This window comes from Apteryx mantelli, chromosome 16 (assembly GCF_036417845.1).
Source record: "Apteryx mantelli isolate bAptMan1 chromosome 16, bAptMan1.hap1, whole genome shotgun sequence".
In the NCBI taxonomy this organism is placed as follows: domain Eukaryota; kingdom Metazoa; phylum Chordata; class Aves; order Apterygiformes; family Apterygidae; genus Apteryx; species Apteryx mantelli.
In genome coordinates this window covers 17,124,862-17,146,015 of record NC_089993.1, presented here as the reverse complement: position 1 = coordinate 17,146,015, position 21,154 = coordinate 17,124,862, and the positions used below count along the sequence as shown (strand labels likewise).

The 21,154-nt window shown below is 40.5% G+C and overlaps 1 protein-coding gene across 1 annotated transcript in view; it reads right to left on the bottom strand.

Annotated features, from left to right (window-relative positions):
• SDK1 (sidekick cell adhesion molecule 1) overlaps positions 1-21,154 on the bottom strand; it is a 432,196-nt gene that overhangs the window by 90,596 nt on the left and 320,446 nt on the right. The window contains exons 18-22 of the mRNA XM_067306719.1: positions 20,651-20,766; positions 17,405-17,597; positions 13,978-14,076; positions 8,222-8,413; positions 6,259-6,380 (exon numbers count right to left, since the gene is read on the bottom strand). Coding sequence (XP_067162820.1) covers positions 6,259-6,380; positions 8,222-8,413; positions 13,978-14,076; positions 17,405-17,597; positions 20,651-20,766 — 722 coding nt within the window. The remainder of the gene's footprint in view (positions 1-6,258; positions 6,381-8,221; positions 8,414-13,977; positions 14,077-17,404; positions 17,598-20,650; positions 20,767-21,154) is intronic.

Below are 21,154 nucleotides of genomic sequence, written 5' to 3'. Positions count from 1 at the left end.
GCAGCAGCAGGCAGGTCATTAATACACATTAAGGACCACATGGTTCAGACCCAGAGGCCCACAGGGCTGTGAACAATTGCCATTGACTTGAGCTTGAGAGGCGTCCAAAACCTCCGCCTGTTCTGCAGCTATATATTTACCAGCTGCCTGAGAAGGTGGAAATACTGAGAATCTTTTGCTGATTGAGAAGCAACAAAAGCTTCTCTGTGCCCAAGTTTACGGCAAGCCCCTAAAAAGCTATGCCAGGAGGCGGCTTTCTACTTCTCATCATCCCTGTTAGGGACAATCGGCGCAGCCCAAGAGGAAACAGCAGACCCCACCACGATGGGCATGTTGGTCCTTGCCACGCTCAGGAGCCAGCTGGTAACAGGTGCCCACAACCTGTGTTGGGAGCTGGGGGCCCCAGGCCAAGCGGCAGCACAGACAGCCACAACTTACATCTTTAAGATCCATTTGCTGCCATGCTGCCAATGATGGGGTCACAGATACGTAATTCAGCAAAACTTTTTATGAAAAACAGATTAGAAATTTGCTGGAGTCGAAACTGGCTAATGCCTTGTAACGTTTCCAGGATCTGGTGCCAGCACTTGGGCAACTTTAGCTTAATGGATTTCATCTTACTTCTACTGAAATCAGTAGTATAACTTCAGTGCACATTTCTGTGAGGAGAATTTTCCGAAGTCAGAGGACTGGAGCCATTCCAAAGAGGATAGGTGAATGGTTGGGGGCCTTCTGCAGGGCTTCTGGCTCATGTGGCCAAGGAATTCTGGGTCACTGCTAATCAAAAGAGGAACCACCTATTGAGCAATAATCTCAGAAATGGGGCTTGGAAGAGACCTTCAGCGATGGACTTCCATATGTTTACTTCTGAAAGATCTTTATTAGATTCCAAGTTTCAGGCCCTTGATTTTTGCTGAAGCACTCTCATGTCAGATCAGGGGAAACTTATCACCTCCAAAAATCAGAGTACAAAAGAATGCCCAGGAGGCAAAAAGAACTGTGGGCAGTAGCACGGATAAGAGAGTCCTTTGTGGGGCCAGAAAGTCCACTATGAACAGCTCTGTTCGGAATAACGTTCATTTTGAGGCTTATTTCTTATCACTGCTTTTTGGATAACAGCGTAAGCAAACTTTAGAGAAGGATTATGTTTGTAACAGATGTACACGTGTTCACGTGTGCATTGTTTTAGCAGAACACCAACTGCTTTTTTGTTACAATTGGCAAAAAAAAAACCTCCTTAAGAAATGCACTCTGTATCTTAACAGTACAATAGGGTCACAACTCCCAGGAGGTCGGTGGGGACGGCCACAATAAAAATACCTACGTTCACCAAGTCACTTCATTTGATTCTCCCTAACCATCAGCCATCACAAGCTCTTTTCCAGCTCTGGGCTGAATCCTGGTAAGGTTCCCTACAAACCCATACTGTTCCTAAAGCATTATGCTCAATAAAAGGGTATAAGCATTTCTTATTACAGAAACAAGACAGCATAAAATAATATTGAAAGTGATATCAGAAACCTTTATCTTTCTCTGCTTTAGTTTCTCTATTTATAAAACAGAAAACAATGCATACTTTGTAAAGGGATTTAACATTTATGACAGAATGCACTATAAGAGCAAAGCTTCAAAATTCTGTCTTTAAAAAGATTTCAACGAAAAATGATTAAAATTTGCAATGAAAAATCATTTACTTGTGATTTCTTATACAAGACAGTGAAGTACTGCTTCCAAAATTGACAATAGTTACAAAGTACTAACTGCAGTAAAGGAAAACACAATGCTCCTGTACATCGTAGAGGTTCCCTGTGTTCTTCTATAGCTCAAGGTATGTCAGAGTTTTCATTATAGAGGTCTATAACTCAGGGATTTGAAATCGCTTTGGGATGAAATCTGGTACACAGGATGTCACCCTGGATGCATTTTTTTTTTCTTACAAAAGAGTACTTAAATCAATGCAGCCATTTTTGATGTAAAGATTAGTGAAAACATAAAACTGTCAGAGCTTCAGAAACTTTATTTACCAGCTCTGACATGAAAATGACACCAAGAGAGTCGCCTCGTACAATGGATGAATCCTAACAGGGCCACTGCCTTAACCCACAAAACCAGATAAATTCATGGTTAAAATTACAATGCCTTTCCCAACTCACAGATTCACAAATAAATATAACAGCAATACTTTAAAGGTTTTACTGCTTTGAAACTCCCTTTTCCAACTCTGCTAGTGCTCACCATAATATTCACAAGAAATTTCTCTCGAAATAGCAGATTTTTTTAAAGCAAAATCTGGCTGTATTAGCTCATACAGTGCCCACAGCTCCATGACTTGCACCACCTCCTCAAAGGTGGCCTGCTGCCTTTGCCCAGGTCTTCTGCTGTCTGCACAACAACATTAATCACCAGAAAAATCAAACTCAGCAGAAGTTAGCCCAGCTTCACTGAGCAACCACTAGAATGCTTGATGTGGCGGGCAAAACATCTACCAAGACACGGTAATGATTATGTCATTTACCTATTGCTCCTGACAAAACCCCAGGAAAAATTGAGCAAGAGAAAAATAAGCTGAAACTGGACTGCGGCACAGAGGAAGCGCAAACACGAAACCACACGAGCAGCAGCTGGATTTCATAGACATTTGTGGTTGCAAATTGCCAGAAAAAATGTCTACAATATGTAGAGTATACACTAATCAAATCTGAGAGTTCAGGATGACCTGTGGTAATAGGAAGGACGTCCTGAAACTCTCTGGGGACGAACGTGTTACCTGCGAGTGTCAAGGCCACAAGACATTTACTGCTGGACACTCTGAACAAGCGTCAGCAAAACCTTTATATTACATCAGACTCTCTTCCCTTTAGATTATAGTGTATTTAATGGAAAAGCAATTTTAGAACTATTTTTAAGATGGCACTGCTACTTTTTTGTAGTTCTCCGGGAATCCAGTTTGCTCCAATCCTCTGGGTGTAAAGACGGAAAAGAAACAGGCTAATAATTTTTAAGAAATCTCTTCAGAAGTAAAGAATGTAGCTTTACTAGAAACACAGGGATGGGATTGTAACACCTGATACTTCAGTATCTACCGGGACTAAAATCTTAAAAGACCTGAGTCTCTCTCATCTTCACTGACATAAATCAGAATTAGTTCCACAGCAGCTCCAGCAAACTTGCACCACAGCACAAAAAGCAGAAGCCAAGGCCAGATGTACAAAATTTCATGTAAACTGGAATTCCCAGCTGTGTTTTTCATCCAAATTGTTCACAAAGTATCAGACTTCAAAAATGGCACTTAGCCAAAATGGCATACTTGTTACATTTTTAGACCTGCCCTTATTAACTAAGCCTTGTACCACATAAGGGAACAAAGAAGAAAAAAGTGTTGGTGGCAGGTCAGTTCTACGGGTGAATATAAAACGGATGAAGTTTGTAAAGACTCAGAGATTCACAGGAAAGGATATATCCCAGTAGACATGGAAGACAGAATATAAGGGATGTTCAGTGTAAAGCTATTGCATAGCTGTACGAAAGGGGGGGACGAAGACTGAAGTGCACATGGCAAGACCGTGTCAGTCATGCTTTGTCATGAACCCATGGACAGGACAAGCGCCGCCCAGAGGGACAGACCTGGGAGGGAGATGGATCTAGTCCTCTCTTCTCTCAGGAGATCACACTGTTCTTAGCAAACTGTAACATATTTTTCCTAGGTTGTTGGCTGATACATTCCACTCTACACATTGGTCCAAACTTTCAGAAAGGCTAACAGTCAAAAAACGTGCCAACCGATGGAGCTATAGTTCCTGTATCTGCTTGGACAGAATATTTATTCTCCAACTCAAATGATTAATTGCAAAGTACACTAAAATATAGATTGGCGTTTCACACCTAAATGTGATCCTATCACTCTATAATACCACTCATTTTAAAATCACAGCATGCAAAAACATGTATTAAGTGGTTTTTAATTTAATTTTAAGGCATGAAACACAGATACAGTACTATTAAAAGCTGCACATGAGTCAGTGAATGAAGGCTCCAGAAAGAAAAATCCTTCTTATGTTTCTGATCAGAAAATACTGTTGTAGGCTGGGTGTAACCACTGCCCTTCAGCTTACATAGATCTAAGAAACAATTATGCTTATTTCTGCTAAAATATGACGGTTACAACAGTAGCCTGCACCCCAGAAGAGGCACATCACTGCCTAGAAAAGTGCACAAAAAGGGAACAGTGGGGTTTCACTGGTAACCGTTTTGCGAAAGCTTGCATGTCTTTGAAAGACAGGCAGAAAGACCCGAGAAGTTGAGAGCACAGGTCCATGGCACGTAGATCCACGACAGAGCGCTCCTGCCCTCATCTCTGCTCCCACTGCCATGTTCTCGTCCCCTCCCTGGCACTGGCACTCTTCAGACCACATGCACAGCCTGTTCAGAGAGCTGATCTGTCTGAAACTCACTTACAAAAAACTCACTTGTTCCTGGCTGGATCACATGCTGGAGCAGCTCAGGGCATGATGATCCCACCAGGATCAGGGCAGACAGAAGGCAGGAGTAAGGAAGTGTTGCAGTGGGTGATGGGGGAGAGAAGAAGCAACAGGAGCAGGACAATTGGAGCTCTGGTTTACATTGGCTAAAGGTGCTGTGAAATCACACTTTAAGAGAGGAGAAGTGTGAGTGGAGTGCTGGCAGAATGGGACTGTGAACAAGGATCATAAGCATCTGTCATCCTGGAAACAGGATTTGCTATATCCTTAAGGAACCACCAGTTTCCTTGCATAACTGAAAAGACTTCTGTTAACCAAGTGAGCAAGATTTTTTTTTTTTTTTAAGTATTAAATCCATTTGGACCAATGTTTCCTGTTGTGCCAAAGCTAAGCAATGAGGTAAGGTCTAGGAGAAGTTTTCAGAGGAAGCTGTGCTGAAAAAAACTCCTGCTCAGATTCATCATGACTCTGCAAAGACTCTGGAGCAGGAGCTGTGCTCCCTTCTCAAATGGAGCACATATTGGTGGATTAATGATCTATCAGAACCACTAATCCCTTGACTTTGCTAGCAATGCATAAAATGTTGATGAGTGTTTGTGGATGGCAGATATCCTCCCTTCCCTCCCTGCATATCGAGAACCCTGCAATCCCTATTTGTACCTGGGGCTCTTCGTGGATGCACGTGAACTTCATGGTCGTTATTACCACAGTGTTAAAACATCCAAATTTATTTCATTTCAGTGGTGTTCTGTTCTGATATAGTTATAGAATTAACGCAATACCAACATGGTGCTCTAGGACAAAAAAATGCTTCTCAGAATGTGCCAAGCCATCACATTATAGGATTTCAGAGTTTAATTCTGTAATATGCAATAATGTGTATGTAAATGGCACAAAATGTACCAACTTGCTCACAACAATCTCATTACTAAGTGAAGTGATTGTATCAACACATCTAAGTGGTGACGGTGATTTAAGAAGTCCAACATTTGGTCTTAAAAACAGATTATATTATTTATAAAGATCTGTGGGTGGAAAGGAAGAAGCATAGCTCATCTGTCAGGAAAACAAATGAGGAATGCATAACTCCTCCAAGGCATAATGACAGCAACTGAGAGGGACATTGTTTAAAGCTGATGAAGAAAAGAATTCATCCTATTCATATCTAGAGACCTGGATAGAAAACCTTAGTATATTCCATTACAAGATAGCACAAATATACTCAGTCTCATGAACAATAGGATCTTTACTGTTCATTGCTATTCTTCCTATAGTTCTGCTCTGTGACTTAGGAGGTAATAACTCCAGGTTTGTATGTAGTTTGAAAATGCACGTAACAGAACCCAAACCCAGGTTTCAAACCATTTTTTAAAAAACTGGACTTAAGCTCTGCTGAATGTGCTGCTTAAGTGGCATCTGGTGTTCTTCTGAAAATATGCAAAGCTTCTTTACAAAAAATTCATGTGAATTATTTAGAGGATAAGCATTCCCACATATATGTATTATATATAATATTTTTCCTTTGTCCTGTGAAAAGAAGTTACAATGTTCATATCACCCTTTCTCTCACAGGCTGCTGCACAGGCATTTCTCACCTCAGCCTCTAAAACTCCCTTGTGTTTCAACCCTTCCAGGACCCTGTGAACAGTTGGCCCAGGCCATTTGCTGAACAGCTTTGATCCAAAGCTGACGAAAAACTGTGATCCAAACAGCAATTGCTTATTTAGATCCTTTTTAACCGATCAGAAACTTCATTTGGAGCTTTGCGTCAAGGACATACCTGGCCTTCAACTATCCACTTGGAGATGGAGGTTTTGCCGTCATACCCTGGCCGGAACTGAAGTGTGGCAGAGCGAGGACTGATGTTGGAAATCACCAGGTTGGATGGAGCACCTGGAAGTTCTGAAGGAACAGGAACATAAATGAGAGGCAGAAAGGCTTTTGGTTTAAGACCCAATAATACATGTTGACATTTGCTGTTGCAATATATAAGATACCTTTCTAACAATCATAATAGGGGAAATACTTGTTCCCCCCCCCCGCCCCCGTCTTTGCTAAATACAGTATTCCTCTTTCGGCTGCATTGAGCATACATAAAATTTTACAGATCAAAAGTGAAAAGAGAGAGCCCACCTACAGAATTACAGCTACTATTTCAGAAAAGTTGCATAATGGAGACAAAGCATGGCGGCTCAAGCGGGAAAGCTACTTTCCAACTCCAGATCTGCTAAGTCAGTTGTCAAGTCACACAATTCCTCTGTGTTTCTGTTTCTCTACAATTAATGACAATAAATATTTCCTGATTCTTCAGGTCTATAGAGCTTTAATATAGTAACAAACGTAAAAGACTAAAATTTCCAGGGCATGTAAGGGGAAGATTTTGTGATTCTAATATTGACCTATAATTGGGTTTTAGAGGGAGATGCTGATCAGCTTCTGACGCCTGAGTAAAGCAGATGAATTGTGTTAAATACCTGTTGTAAATACAGAGGGTGACCTTCTATGAGGAAAAATCTGGAGCCTAGATCAGATCTTTGCCTCACATCAGTCAAGCTTAGAGTGGAATTTACATTTTTAATATTATCTGAATTATCAACAAAAGCAAGTCCGGAAAAGGGACCAACACCATTTGTTTAGAATAAATTCCCATTAGTACCTGCATTGACGAGCAATGGAAATTAGTATTATAAACAGTAATCATTCATAATATTGTAACTGTGTGAAGATACATCAGATAATGAGTGGACAGCTTTTTGGCATATATCTTGATTATGCAGAAATACACAATATTTCTTGATTCTCACTTCACATTTCTGGGAACTAAACCTGCTCTAATAGGATAATGCTGTTATCTGGCTAACAACAGGGAGCATGGCATTGATCGGTCTAAAACTTGTCACAGTTACCTAAGATTAGCAAAACGAAATGCAAGTATACTTCAGGATATATGGAAAAGTTCAAAAATACCAGAAGAGACCTGACATATCTGGATATGTGGAAAATCTGGATTATCTCACCATCAGTGATGTACACTAACTGCTCCACCTTGGAAAATTCTACTTATACAAACTAGAAATTAACTCAGACTGCTTTTTCGAGGTCTGAATTGTCTTTTTAGGTTGCTTTCTGTACTGGATGAGGGAGAGTGCTGAATTTTAAAAACCAAAAGCAAAATGCTAAATCTAACAGTTAACAAGTCCCCAAATGGTAAACTCAGACACTGCATACTGAATTATCTCATCCCAAATCTTTTTCAGGCCACCATACTAATTCTTGTAAACAAGATTTTAGTTTCATTATACAAATGTCTTCTCATAGGTGACATAAGCTCTACTACTTATAAATAGAAAAAAACCTTTTTTCCTTTTAACAGTATCCAAACTCTATTTTTCCTCCAAAGCTCTGTTTTTTAAATGATTCAGGCTGCCTTCTTATGTTACTTTATAAACATCAACAGATTCTGTATTGTACCCGCTTTAGGGCTTTATTTGTTCCTTCTGTTGTCCCTACAACATTTTTTTCATGTGTATCAAACAGTCTCATCTTTTTGGCAATTTCAGAGTGTCTCATGTTAATTTTTTTAATGTCTTTTAAGAATTAAATTGAAATTATGTTGTACAGAATTTCAATGCTTTATAAATAAAACCATTTTTATTATTACTGAGCCAAAGTCATTCATGACCTTCAGGAATACAGAAGCAGACAGAGTCACATTTGAATTTGTTCCGTGTAGTTTTACCAACCTGGGGGCACACCAGACGAGATGGTGGAGGAAGTGACCCATCCGCTCCCTTTCGCGGTCGCAGCTGCCACCTCTATAGTGTAGGTGGTGAGAGACGAGAGCCCCGTAATTTTGTACTCGAGAGTTGTGTTGGTTAACGTGCGGGCAAGACGAGTTTCGTTCCTGCCATACACCTCCCAGGAGATCTGGTAGCCTGAAAAACAATTACACAGGAGTCAGGGGGCTGTAACAGTGGTCAGGTCTAGTTTTTCTTCAAAAACGCAGTTATGCAATAGCCCGGACACTAGATAAATTGCTGCTTCTGCAAGATTTATTCGTGGTCAATGGTGCTATGACTTGTTTCTTACTCTACTCCATTATGGAAACCTTTTATAATCAGAAAAAAGTTTATGTTAGTATTAGCTAAAATACCCAAGCATTTTTCTAATACTACTAATTTCTAATGAGCAGTTGATACAGGTACCCACAGGATATCATCTGCTCATCACATTACAGATGGGAGAGGACGCGGAGTCTCAACAGACTGTCTCTTTCTTTCGATGAATATACAGTGCACACTATGAAATGGTTAGCAATCCTGGGAATAATCTCTCTCAGAAGGATGGGCTTTCATTTTGTGAACTCTATAAAGTGAAGAGGAAGAAACACTGGGAAATATAACATCTTCTCACCAGCTGGAATATCTAATTAAAGACCAATCTGCACTTAGTAGGGCTACTCCTTTTCTAGGCTGAAGCAGCCATCACTGCTACGTATCTAGAAATACTTACAAATCAGACAATAATGATCATGTAGGAACATTGCGGGAATCTTCTAGGAACTGAAAAATCTCTACTCCCCATTGCTTGTTCCTCACACAAACCCTTTTGCAGGGCAAATCATTATCTTTTCTTTCAAAACCATCATGCAGCCAATCTATTGTCCAAAACTGCACTCACCCTGACCTCCCTATTATTCTTATATCATAACCAAGTCCTAATACCCTTCCGTTTTTATCACTTCTATAACCGTATGCCTTCCAAGAACTTTTGAAACTTTACACAGTCTGATTTGCTCAATTTTGCCTCCAAATCTGCTTGTTCTCCTCCTGCCTGTTCCTACTTTATTCTCTTTTGAACCCATCTGAACCTTACTGTGCCATTCTCCAGAGAGCTTATCTGAAAAGTTTGCTTGATTGCAGCTTTCTTTGTGATTTGGCTCTGGGGAAAAAATACACATAGCTCTTGAATGCCTATGAAATGGCAGTGAGTGAAAAGGACTAACAGAAAGAAACCCCGCGGAGCAAAACTGCGCATGAAGCAAGCTGGCTAGTAGAACTCCCTACTGGGTTCCCTTTTCCCATCATCCAAGATGAGGAATTCAGACCAGTTGGAGTTTTTTGGTTGTTCTCTTTCTTGTTTTGTTTTTTTATCGTGATAAACTGATTAACATATACAAATTGGAATAGCAAAACACCTTATGGTATTTGATCAACAGGGAAACATCATCTAAGGAACTGAAAGCATGGTCAGCCAAACGTTACAACACAGTTTGAAGGGTGTGAGACGTTATCCTCCCTCCGGTGTCAGCTACCATCACTGACGGTGATTCACACTAACCTGTCTTTGCATGAAAATGGGCTTGGAGTACTCACATAGTCCCTAATTACATTTCAGGTGATTGGGCAGTGATAAACAGCTGAGGGGTGATACTTTCTTAACCCATTTCAACTACACTGCAACCACTTGTTTGACTGCACCCTTCCGAGGGAAACAGAAACTCCTGGAGGTTAATCTGGAATCAGTTTTAAGTGTCTGAAATGTCCCATCTGTAAAATGGGAATGAATTAAACCAGCAGTTTCCCAATGTCTCAGAGACGCTGTGGCGTTCCAGTGCCACCTGCGAAGACTTGAGAGTCATTTACTGGAGATGGCTGTTTAGGTAGAACAGACAAGATTACAACCTGACGGAAGATTATGAGGAAACTTAAGGACTCTGTGGACTTCATTACTGGCAGATGAACAGAAAGCTAGAGGAAGACTCTCTACTGTATTAGATGCTCAGTGAAGGGGCATGAAGGAGCCGTAAACAGAACGACCGTCACAAACACCCATTTCTTTCAAGAGCTGAAGGACTGATGCTTGCTGCAGACAGGGCAATGTGGAAAACAAAAAGGGGCCAAGGAAGCTGCAGCCATGCATGGCCCCACTTCCCAAACCGTGGTACAGCAGCATGTCCGCGCGCAGTCCCAGATGGAGCAGAGACTGGGTGAGGGCCGTGCAGTGGCTTGTCTGTCGGCCCAGGAGTGGTGGACAACCCTGCTATGCCCATTTCAAGCCCTGCATGTAGGCTGGGAGAGGAACAAGGGAATTTCACCTCAGAATAAAACAGAATGAGTTGTTCAAAAAAGAAACAGCTAGAAGATAAGCAGGGGATTTTAATGTTCTCCCTACCTATTTGTGGCTTACAAACAATAGAGAGTTTCATGTACCAAGCACTGGGCAGTCTTGATTGAGAGAACTCTCCCATCTAGATAAGCTTTGGATACGCATCAAATTTCGGTGATTATTCTCTGAATATTTTGTTTCCTCTGTTATGACCACAGAGACGAGACCCAGCTTCCCTGCCCATTAGGCACAGAGTCTCTATGTATGTATTTACTGAAAACATTTTCACCAGGAAAAATATCCCAAGCTCTCACGTAAACTGAAGAAAAGGCAAAGAGGAAGCATTTACTGTGGCTATTTCAGTCCTTTCAGTCAAAGTATTTCAGGCTTTCAGTCAAAGTATAATAAAAACGCAAACAGCAAATACATACATACATACCAAACAGACACAAAGCCAAATGCAATTGTGCATAACAAAAACAGATGAAAAAATGCTAAAGGAAAGGAACAACAACAGCAGTACCCCCAAGTAGTACTTAAGCCACAATGACTGACAGATGGGCCGAACTCTAGGACATGTGGTTGGTAAAAATGTGCTGTTTTACGGACGCGATCTCTGCCAGAAATGTGTACAGGGAAGTCCAGCAGGCCCGGGCAGAGTGCGTTTCCTCTGGCTTCGGTGCGAGTGAGAACAGGAGAGGTGCCGCAGAGCCTTCCCCTTCGCTCTGCCACTACACCTTCTCCATAAAATGCTGCCTAACAGAAACTAATGACCAGAGGAGTTTCAGAAATAATTTTCTGTTGATCTGGAGTAAATTCTCTACAAGAGAGCAGTACACCCAATCACAAACTGTCCGTCTACATCCAGGTGCTCATAAATCAGAGTTTACGGAGAGAAAGAGGACGACGCTGAAATTCGCAGCAAGAGTAATGGGCAATTCACCCGAGCAGGCTGGCTGCCTGCAACACCCCCTGCTTCCCTCCTCTAATTCTGGGACATGGAACGAGAAGTTAAAGTAACGATATCAATGAGCAGAAGCGATGAAGAAATGCCTTCCCAAGCGCTCAGATCTCCCTGTACAAACCTCGGAGCTACTCAGGGGCATGAACAACTTTGCTCTTGTTTTCTTCTAGACCAAAAGCGATGTGCGCCAGTAAGGAAAAACTCCCTTCCCACAAGCTTTGCTGGGCATTTTTACACCTGTATTTCTTCATGAGCAATAGAGTGGCTTGCATTCCTTCTTTTTAAGGCAATTTGTCCTGATTATAAGCCAGCCCATGGTCTTGCTCCACTGGGTTCCAGCTCAGCCAAGGCGGGGACAGCTTGCTCCTACCAGAGCAATTCTGCAACACTAAACATATCGTTAGTGGCTTTGCAGAGGGCAGATTGCTAATTGCTGTGTTAATCAGGGGCTTCTGTCAAAGCAACACTGAAGCATTCAGTATCTTACCTCTAATCTTATATTTGTATAGCCCCTTTTACACTGAGGGAACCTAGAAGGCTTTACATATGGTACTGGGTCAGAATATTAACGGTTGGTATTAAAATAGTGGAGGCAAGAGAAAGGTCGTGGGCTAGATTAAAATAGTAGGTATTCATACAGCAAATGTTCCCCAATATCAGGATGGAGTTTCCTTCAGGGAACCACTTTCATGTAGGGCAACTCTTTAGCGGAAACCTTAACACAGCAGAAATGTTTGTAACAGGAGCTAAGAAGAATCCAGTTCCAATTCATAATACTGGGGAAATTCAGTACAGAGTACAGTATTATTTAAATCAGGCAAAGTGCCCAGCGCTTATGAAACATGATATTATGGCTGTAAATAATAAGGCTAAAACATTTCTTTATAAATTTTATTTTTATACTTCAGATGAACTCAGATATACAATTAACTGTCTTTAAACAGTGAATATTAAAGACTATTGTTTTTATAGCTCATTCTCAAGTTCCTGTCACAAACCAAAATAGGCAAATCCTCATGCTTCAAATTATGCATCCAAAGAGACACTTTGCACTTGAATAATTACCTGTATATTAAGAGATTCTGGTGCTTAACATGGATGAATATTAGACCATCTTGCTTAGATAGCTAGATTTGGATTTAGGTGCCTAAATTTAAGCACTCAGGCTTGAAGGCTTTGGCCATCATCACTGAATCAATACTGCTCTGCTTTCAGAAGTCATTAGTTTTTGTTCTTAAGGCATTTAAATCAATTCATATTTCAGGAATGCTACCATAGTATAAAGGCATAAGATGATCTGCATAAGGGTTCCACATACACTATAAACAGCATGGAAGACACAAGCACAAATGGTGCATATTAGAGATACACAGAAAAAACACTGAAAAAAGCAAGTCTCCTTACAATAATTAGCACTGTCAAAATTATAATGCTTCACAATATTGCATTGATATAACACTTTAATGCAAAGTCTGATTTTTTATCCTTAGTTTTTTCCTCATTTTTTACAAATTATAATACAATTAAAAAAAATGCAATGTTTCAATGTCAATGCTCTCAAAACAAAAAGTTTTGGTCCATGTGAAATCTTCTTCTCCCTTCCAAACTACGATTTTACCTCTAGTAATTTAAAATTTGAGGGCTCTGTTGCACTTTGAAATTTTGAAGCCCTTTGTTACATGGAACGTCCGTCCCGTGCAGTTGTAACACTTTTCTGTCTGAAAACTGTATGCCTCTGTTGACAAGAGCTAGGATTTTTCTCAACTATTTATGGTTTCCTTTATGAAAAACAATGAAGTAGCTGATGTTGCATCCACATTGACATAAAATATAAAGATAAATAGCATGGAGCAGTCAAATGGCAAGCTCATCCAAAAAGAAACAAGAGAGCTCAGTACTGTTGTGATGGTTTTTGCAAAATTAAATAATGACATGCAAATTCTGTCACAGAGCCCCTCTCTGGACCACTCCATCAAAGATGAAGGGTACAGCTGATCTGGGGGGTTGGCCTGGACTGCAACTCCTAGCAATGCCAATGCAGATTTTTCAGCTCTAACGTCAATATAGGAAAACTCAAACTTTGGGGCAAAGACGAAACACCGTCTCACAAAGTTTCAGAAATTTAGTAACACTGGTGGAGGTCATAGAAGATTGAACAAGACTGGAGACACAACGGGGAGCTGATTTCTAATACAGACTGCCTTTTCACCGACCACAATCATGAGCTGCTGGTAATTGGACCCATACTTTCTGTAACGCGCCCTAGCTGACATTTCAATTACCCTAAAGAGGAAGCAGGAAGCCAACACTCACAGTAGCCAGTTCTCCCTAAATGCTCTATTATACCAACATTTTTTCACTGCAATGATACATTCCACCCCACACATACATTAAAAAAAAAAAAAAAGGATAACAGCTGATACTTACCTGTAATGATGCCATTTTTTTCTACAGGTTCTTGCCAGCTGACCTTGAGAGATGTGTCCAGAATTTCAGTAAAGCTCAGGTGTCCCACAGCTCCTGGCTCTGGCAATCAGAAAAGGAAATCTGTTAACAGGAGAACCCCACTTACTTTTGATCTGATTCACATGGCAAGGTTAGGGCTGAAGAAAGAAAACACTACGCCAAGGCCAATGGAAGCCTGCTGGAAACATCAGTAAGAGCTGCAGGGGGGAGGAAAGAATGCAAGGTGTTAAGAAGTGCTCAGGCTATCATCACATAAATTATTTTATCCAGTCCTCATCCTAACTGTGCCGAGAACTAAAGAGAGACGCAGCGGGAGACTCGCATGCAACTTGTTCTCTGTCTTTCTTCTTGATCTAATCTAATTAGAACAATCATGCTGGCTGAATCCTGGAAGCAGCTGCACGTGCTGTTTTCCCTCGGCTACATGATGCTGCGTGTACCGGGGCTGCTACAGAGGCTCATTTTCCAGGCCCTGGCTCTGCGACGCCACTAGCTGAACGCTCATCTGCAAAGAGTCTTTTGCCTCTGCAAGGTCAGTGCAAGGTCGGAGTTACCGAGCCAGTGCTTAGACAAACTCTTTCAAAACATCTCTAAAAATGTCCAACATAATGGCAACTATCTCCTGCAAAATGAATACAAGTGTGTGAAACTTTTAAAGGATTTTTATGATGTAGCTCAAGAGCTCTTAAAAACTTCAGCTCCCTAGTGTGCAATGAAAGAGTATAAAACGGAATGACTGTCAAGAATATGACATTCTCCTTCAATTTTTATCTTCAAGGAAGACATCCTGACTGATTTTTGATCCAACTGCTGTTCTGTCTTCAATCGATGTACTGGAAAAAGGAGTTTTTGTTCACTTTATATTCACTGTGCTTCTGTCATTGGATCCCTGCCTGAGTATCCTCCAGCTCCACTGACATCAGTTGGCAATTTCTCCACTGCAATTTCATATTTTGTTTCCTCTTCACTTTAGTCCAGTTTCTCATTCCCCTCCAGCTATGATAAAAAAAAAAAAGCCTGCCAGTAGGTTGACTGCGACCACATTTGCAATTCTGCAATCCTAGTGAGGAAAACTTCCAAAACCATTCTGCGATATCTAGTCGTCAAAGAATTATGGAAAGAACCGCTGATCTGGTAGCGAGCTCAGGAATACCTAACCGGAGCACAGCAATTGCACACTGGGCAGGAGCAGGTTACCTGCAGACACGCAAACCTCATACTCACAAAGCTTTACTCCCATTAGGTCCCACAATTGCAGGCCAGTTTCAACATCATAATGAAAAACAGGTGCAGGTTGCACCAAGCCAGGACACATGGCTTCTGACTGGATGTCAGATTATATTTGACCTACAGCTCTTCAGCAAACAGATTGGTTTGCACCACTTTTTTTGTTTTAAAGAAACACCTGACTTTCCTATAAAGCCAGGCAGCAAATTATCACCTGCGAACATGAACGACAGTCCTTTCAGATCTTTTTTTCCCCACCACATAAATCCTAAAGCCACCTAGAGTCACTGAGTTCTCTGCAAAGATACATTATACTATACTACGCTTATCTTAATGAGTATCTTCTTAGTCATCACAAAAGCAAGGGAAAGCAATTCTGAGGGATCTCAAATTAAAAAAAAAAAACCTGCCCATCTCTGCTAGCGAACCTTCTTGCAGCATACAGCTAGACATTCTCGCCCAGAAATAAGTTTTAATAGATAGAAGTTTGGCTTTCTACAGTTTCATGTTTCGTGATGGAATTTTACCCCCTACCTTCCACAAGGTCTCTAATATGAAAGGCTCATTGCTGCAGGCTTTCCCCCAGCAGAAATACTAACAGAGTCTCTTTCCTCTACCCAGCTCACTAATCTTCACTAAGCCTTAGGGGTCTCATATCTTTGACATCTTACTCCTCAGGAAATTTCACCAAATTAGCCACCAGGTTCAAATGCTGTTGGAGGGAGGGAGAACAACAGATAGATATCAAGGCAGACAGGCAAATACATTTACAAACCATGACTGCAGAAATTCTCATTTCCTTAGGAAAACAGGCAAAAATGTTACACTTGCACACATGAACCCAATGCAATGTTTCTCCTTCCTCCGTGCTTTTGCTTTTACCCTAAGTAAACATGTATGAGGTTATATTAACATCATAGATTTCTGATAGTTAAATTGCTATCTCTGAGATCTAACAGTCAAAAGGTTGAAGTCTAGAATCTGCTTTTTCCGCAGAGGTCTAGCATATGGAGGAGATGGACTACAAAAGGAAAATCCATGGACAAGTACTTAATTTTCTTCATATTCTTTCAAAAGTATCTCACGAACAATTGGATTAGCACTTTAAGCCTCACTTCTATGAATATTAATGCAGTCCATAATCAGATTTTTCTTTACGGGAACATTGACTAACCTGAAAGATCCCTATTAAGGCAAAGTAGTATTTCTAAAAACAATACCTTAATGGCTGTATTAGACGCTTTTTATTCTGATTTATCTGTAAATGGGAAGCAGTGTTTACGATGCTCCGTGAAAGAAAGAAGACTGAAGTGCTGGTCAGAGCCAAGATCACTATGGACACGCAGTTAGCTATGAGGATCACTGCAACTTAATTGTTATCTGTATCATACACCTGCTAGACTTGTTAGTCCCAACTGTGTCTTGGGCAAACACTTCCAAGGGACCACAGAGGTCAGAACATTCTGTGGTGCAGCAAATAATTCATACACTGAACTATCAAGCTCATTTTATTTCATTCTAAAAATCTGACTCCAGTTTTGCAAAATAAAGGTTACTGTGCTATTCTGATCTTAGTTCTTTTATTTTTATACAAACGCTTGCAATATAATGTAGCTATATTTTCAGTATACTGAACAACAGAAGGAAACAATCTTAAATTAATCATCGCAATCCACATATAAGTATTTAAATATTTAAGTTTCAGGAATGGCCTGATCTGCAGAAATACTGAACTTCAGCACTGTCCTCAACCTCCACAGGACATTCTCATGCTCAGTTCCTGAGCAGATCAATTCATATTCATTTGGATGCCTAAAAATGGATTTAAGAGCATAACGGTTCAAAAAGACATAATCAACTTATTGTGTGTTAGCTGAACCAGAATATGGTGCATTCAAGCTTCTGAAAAATCTAAGAAAATTCATCTAGGCCTAGACCATAATGAAAAAAATATTAAGTGCCTTGCACTTGCCACAGGCTAAAAGATCACCGACAGACAATTGCCCAGGCTCATCTGACGCAAAGTAACTTGACAGGATATGATAACCCGACTGTGAAACCAAGTCCCTGTTTTAAGTGCCCCGATTTGACAATTCTGGCCTTTATAGGCAGCCAAACAATCTCCCAGCAGCAAAGCTCCCTACCAGTGCTGACTACTCACTGTCTTCAAGGGTGCGCAGCAGCTGGGGTGTGCTTCGTGGTCCATCGCCAGGGGTGGTGAAACACAGAACGGATGTATAATAAGTAGTGAATTTCTTCAGGTTGGTGATGCAGCCACTATGAACACCATGAAAATCCGGAGCAATGGTGACCATAGTTACGGTCTCTGGTGCATCCACTGGCCATGCGAGAAGCTAGAAAATTTAAACATTGATGAACTCTCATTAGACGTTGCGCCTATCTGGAATCCAAGTGTGCTTGACTGCCAAAACCATCTGAATCTGATTGAAAAAAACAAGCAATACTGTTACACTACTGTCAGCTCTGACACTGAGCAGATGGGTATAACATTGCTACTACGTTAACTGAAGGGATGTGTATGATACTTGTGATGGGGGATATGCCGATACCATGGTGGTACTGCAATTCCAAATGTCTGCTACTGAGCAATGCCAAAATTATTGTGAGCAGTTATTTGTACGAATCTTTTGTTCCTTTCTGAGCTGCTCTGACCGGCTCGGACAATCTCTGCCTCTGAAAGGAGGATGAAGGAAGAAAGGAAATTCCAGTGCTACTCCGAGCGACGTGCTTTATCTTTCCTTGGTGCTCCTTGAAAGATCCCACTGCCTGGGGAGGGTAGCGGGAGGAGACATCCCTGATATCCCATTGCCTGACCCTGCCTAAAAGGCTAAGATTATTACAGTGTTTGATTGTCTTATGATATCCATACTGGGAATGATTCACACGATTCTGGGACTACAAGAAGCATAGAAAACTGTTGTAAAAATGATTACTACAATTTTCAACACCAAGGTCCCAAAAATTAGACTCCTGAAGACATTCTCATGCATTAAAAGTAGCCTGCTTGTCAGATGTGCCCAATTCTTCCAGATTTCATTCATCACAGTGGATTTTCTAGGTAATTAATATTTTTTAAAGTAGAGTATCTTATATGTAGGTACCTAGATGAAGGTACCTAGATTTCTGGCAAATGACTGATATTTTAAAACAATTTTTAAGATCATCTTAATGGGTTAGGAATCTAACGCTTTAAAGTGCTTATGAAATTTCTATTTTGTCCAAAAATCCTTATCCTGTGACTCATATAAGCATGTTAAAATTCTGGGCCTTACTCAGTATCTCTGTAAATCATGCTACTTGCATTGATTTCAGGTTCATAAACATGAATAGATGCCTGAAATTAATGAGCCATATTTGACACATTTAACCACTGTCTGTAGTTTCTGATAATCAGAAAGCACAGTTAGAGGACTATAAGGAGTAATTTTGTTAGGAGTATTTCATATTTGAAAAAGTGCACTTTACAACTTCTTGAAATGCAAATAAATTTCAAAGAAAAGATAAAAATGGAATAATGGTTGATGGAATAGTAAGTTTTATTTTCTTTTCTAAATCACCTTTGTGGATTACAATTGTCATTTATAACTTCTAGGGACTGTACTTCTCTTTTTCTCAGGAATACTTCATTGAGCATTCTTCAGAAAACTTGCAGGAAATAAAGGTGAACACTTCTGTCAGCTAAAGGACAGAAGGGGTTTAACCCTTTGGAAAAGCACAGGCCTAACTTTGACTACAAGTAATTTATAAATCATATAAAAAATATGCAGTAGAAGTAACTGTGACAGAAATGTTCTCACACAGTCTTCATAATTCAATTCAAAATCCCCATGAGGAGCGGGAATGGTAAAGCTCTCGCAATCTAATGCAGTTAAAGAAATCCAAGTAAAGAGAAATTTTCATCATTTCAGAACAGTTTTCACTGACCACTGACAGCTACAAATAATGATTTTAGCTATTTTGTACAATTGCTAAAGAAATTCAGACTTAAATTAGAAGTAGCTATGCAACGAAATAGGGACCTTTATACTGAAACTCTCTGTGTTTGAATAAAACAAAGAGTAAAAATCTAAAGTATGGCTTTTGGAAATCTGACTGAGCTCACCCTGTTTGGACTTCCACTGGAATAATATAAGTTTGAGTCCACAGGGCCCCCAAAATGTTTTTATTCTCCAGAGTTTGATCAGAACTCAGTTACTACTTCTGGACTGAGGTTTCCAGACACATGCTTGCAGTCCAAATTCCCTATCAGTCACATTGTCCTGAGAGCTGGGTCTGTCTCTGGGAAAACCAGACAGCTATACATCTGCATGTATATATTACTTTGGCAGAGGGATTCTGAAACAACCACTGTTCTTTGTATCTATCAGCATGAGAAATATACAGATCTGGACAAAAAATACAAAAACACGCATGCACTCCTCCGTCTCGGTTTCCTCATCACTTTGAAGCATTCTTAGATAAGGATCAAGTCATCTGAAATGCCTAAAATCCACCTAAAACCCCACAATCCACAGCTTGCCTTCTGCACTACACATTGCTTTCGGCCCAGCTAACATTCCCTCCTCCAACGGCTAATCCAAGCTTCCTCCTCTCTGCTAATAAAACATGCTTGTCTTCCCCTTTGCTGCTCTGCGATTCCTACAAGATTTCTCTTCTGTTCTATGAATGTTTTTAAGCCCTTCCATTATCAAGTCCATACTGATGAACCATTGAAGGAATTTCTATTAAGCAGTCCTTCCTGAGAGACAGAAATAAACCACTCCAGCTACCTTCTTAGCATACACTCCACTGGTCAAAGTACCAACAAGTGCTTTGTTAAGCACACTCTGCTCTGCGTACGGTAATAGATATTGCCAGTTGCCCCATCAGCAGGGACTATTCATGCTAACTCTGTGTCATCAAGCACGATTAATAAATTTTACATTCTTCTCTCTCCCAAATCATCACAGTGGGAAAGTTAAGACAAATATTTAGTGTGACATCTTGGTTCCTAATGAAATGAATGGGAATTTTGCGTTAGAGTCGATAGACTTCTCAAGGTTGATTTTCAATGGCACAACAACATATCTCGTGTGCTGACTTTCCAACTGTTTGATATCGAATTGCTTTTTGTGTTTTGGAAACTCTCCAGGTAAATGACAAAGGGATTAGGACTTCTAGCCCATGACATATTTCCTTCTCCTCTGTGAGGACTTGCATAAATCGGCAAACATTATGTTAGGAGCAACAACAGCTCAGTTTTCTCTTCTTTTTACTCTTTTAATATACCTCTGATAATGAACAGTCACATTGGAGATACACAGCTTACGAGATTGAAATTAATTTTGTTATAAACCAAGACTGTATAAAGCAAACTTGAAGTTACAGAGATCTTGTTTCTCTTTACCTTGTATCCTTGGTTAATACCATTGATAAACTGCTGGGGTGGAGGGTTCCAGAGGAACTGAATGGTTGTGGAGTTCACGGCTTCCACTTGCACATTTTGCGGTGGAGCTGTAGGCACTGCTCCCGGGCAGTCAAGAGGCAACCAAAATAAAACAGAGGGAAGGCAGGATTAGGCGACAGAAGAGAAAGATGAACACAGAACCTACTCCCTGTTACTCATGAGTCACAAAGAAATACCAGCCTCGAGAAAAGGATGCACTTCCTGCGATATGGCAACCAGCAAAGATCTGGAAAGAAAGGTAATAGGGTTATTTCCCATTTTGTATTGGAGATTTGTTTAAGGAGAGGGGATGAAATGATTTCTGTAGCTTATTATGCCACAGATGAATTTCTCATCTAGACTTGAGATAGAAGCTAGGTAATGACAGGTGGACACATTTCTCTCAATTATCCATGACTGCACAGAGAACGAACGGTTTCACCACGAAATTTCTTGAGTCCTTTA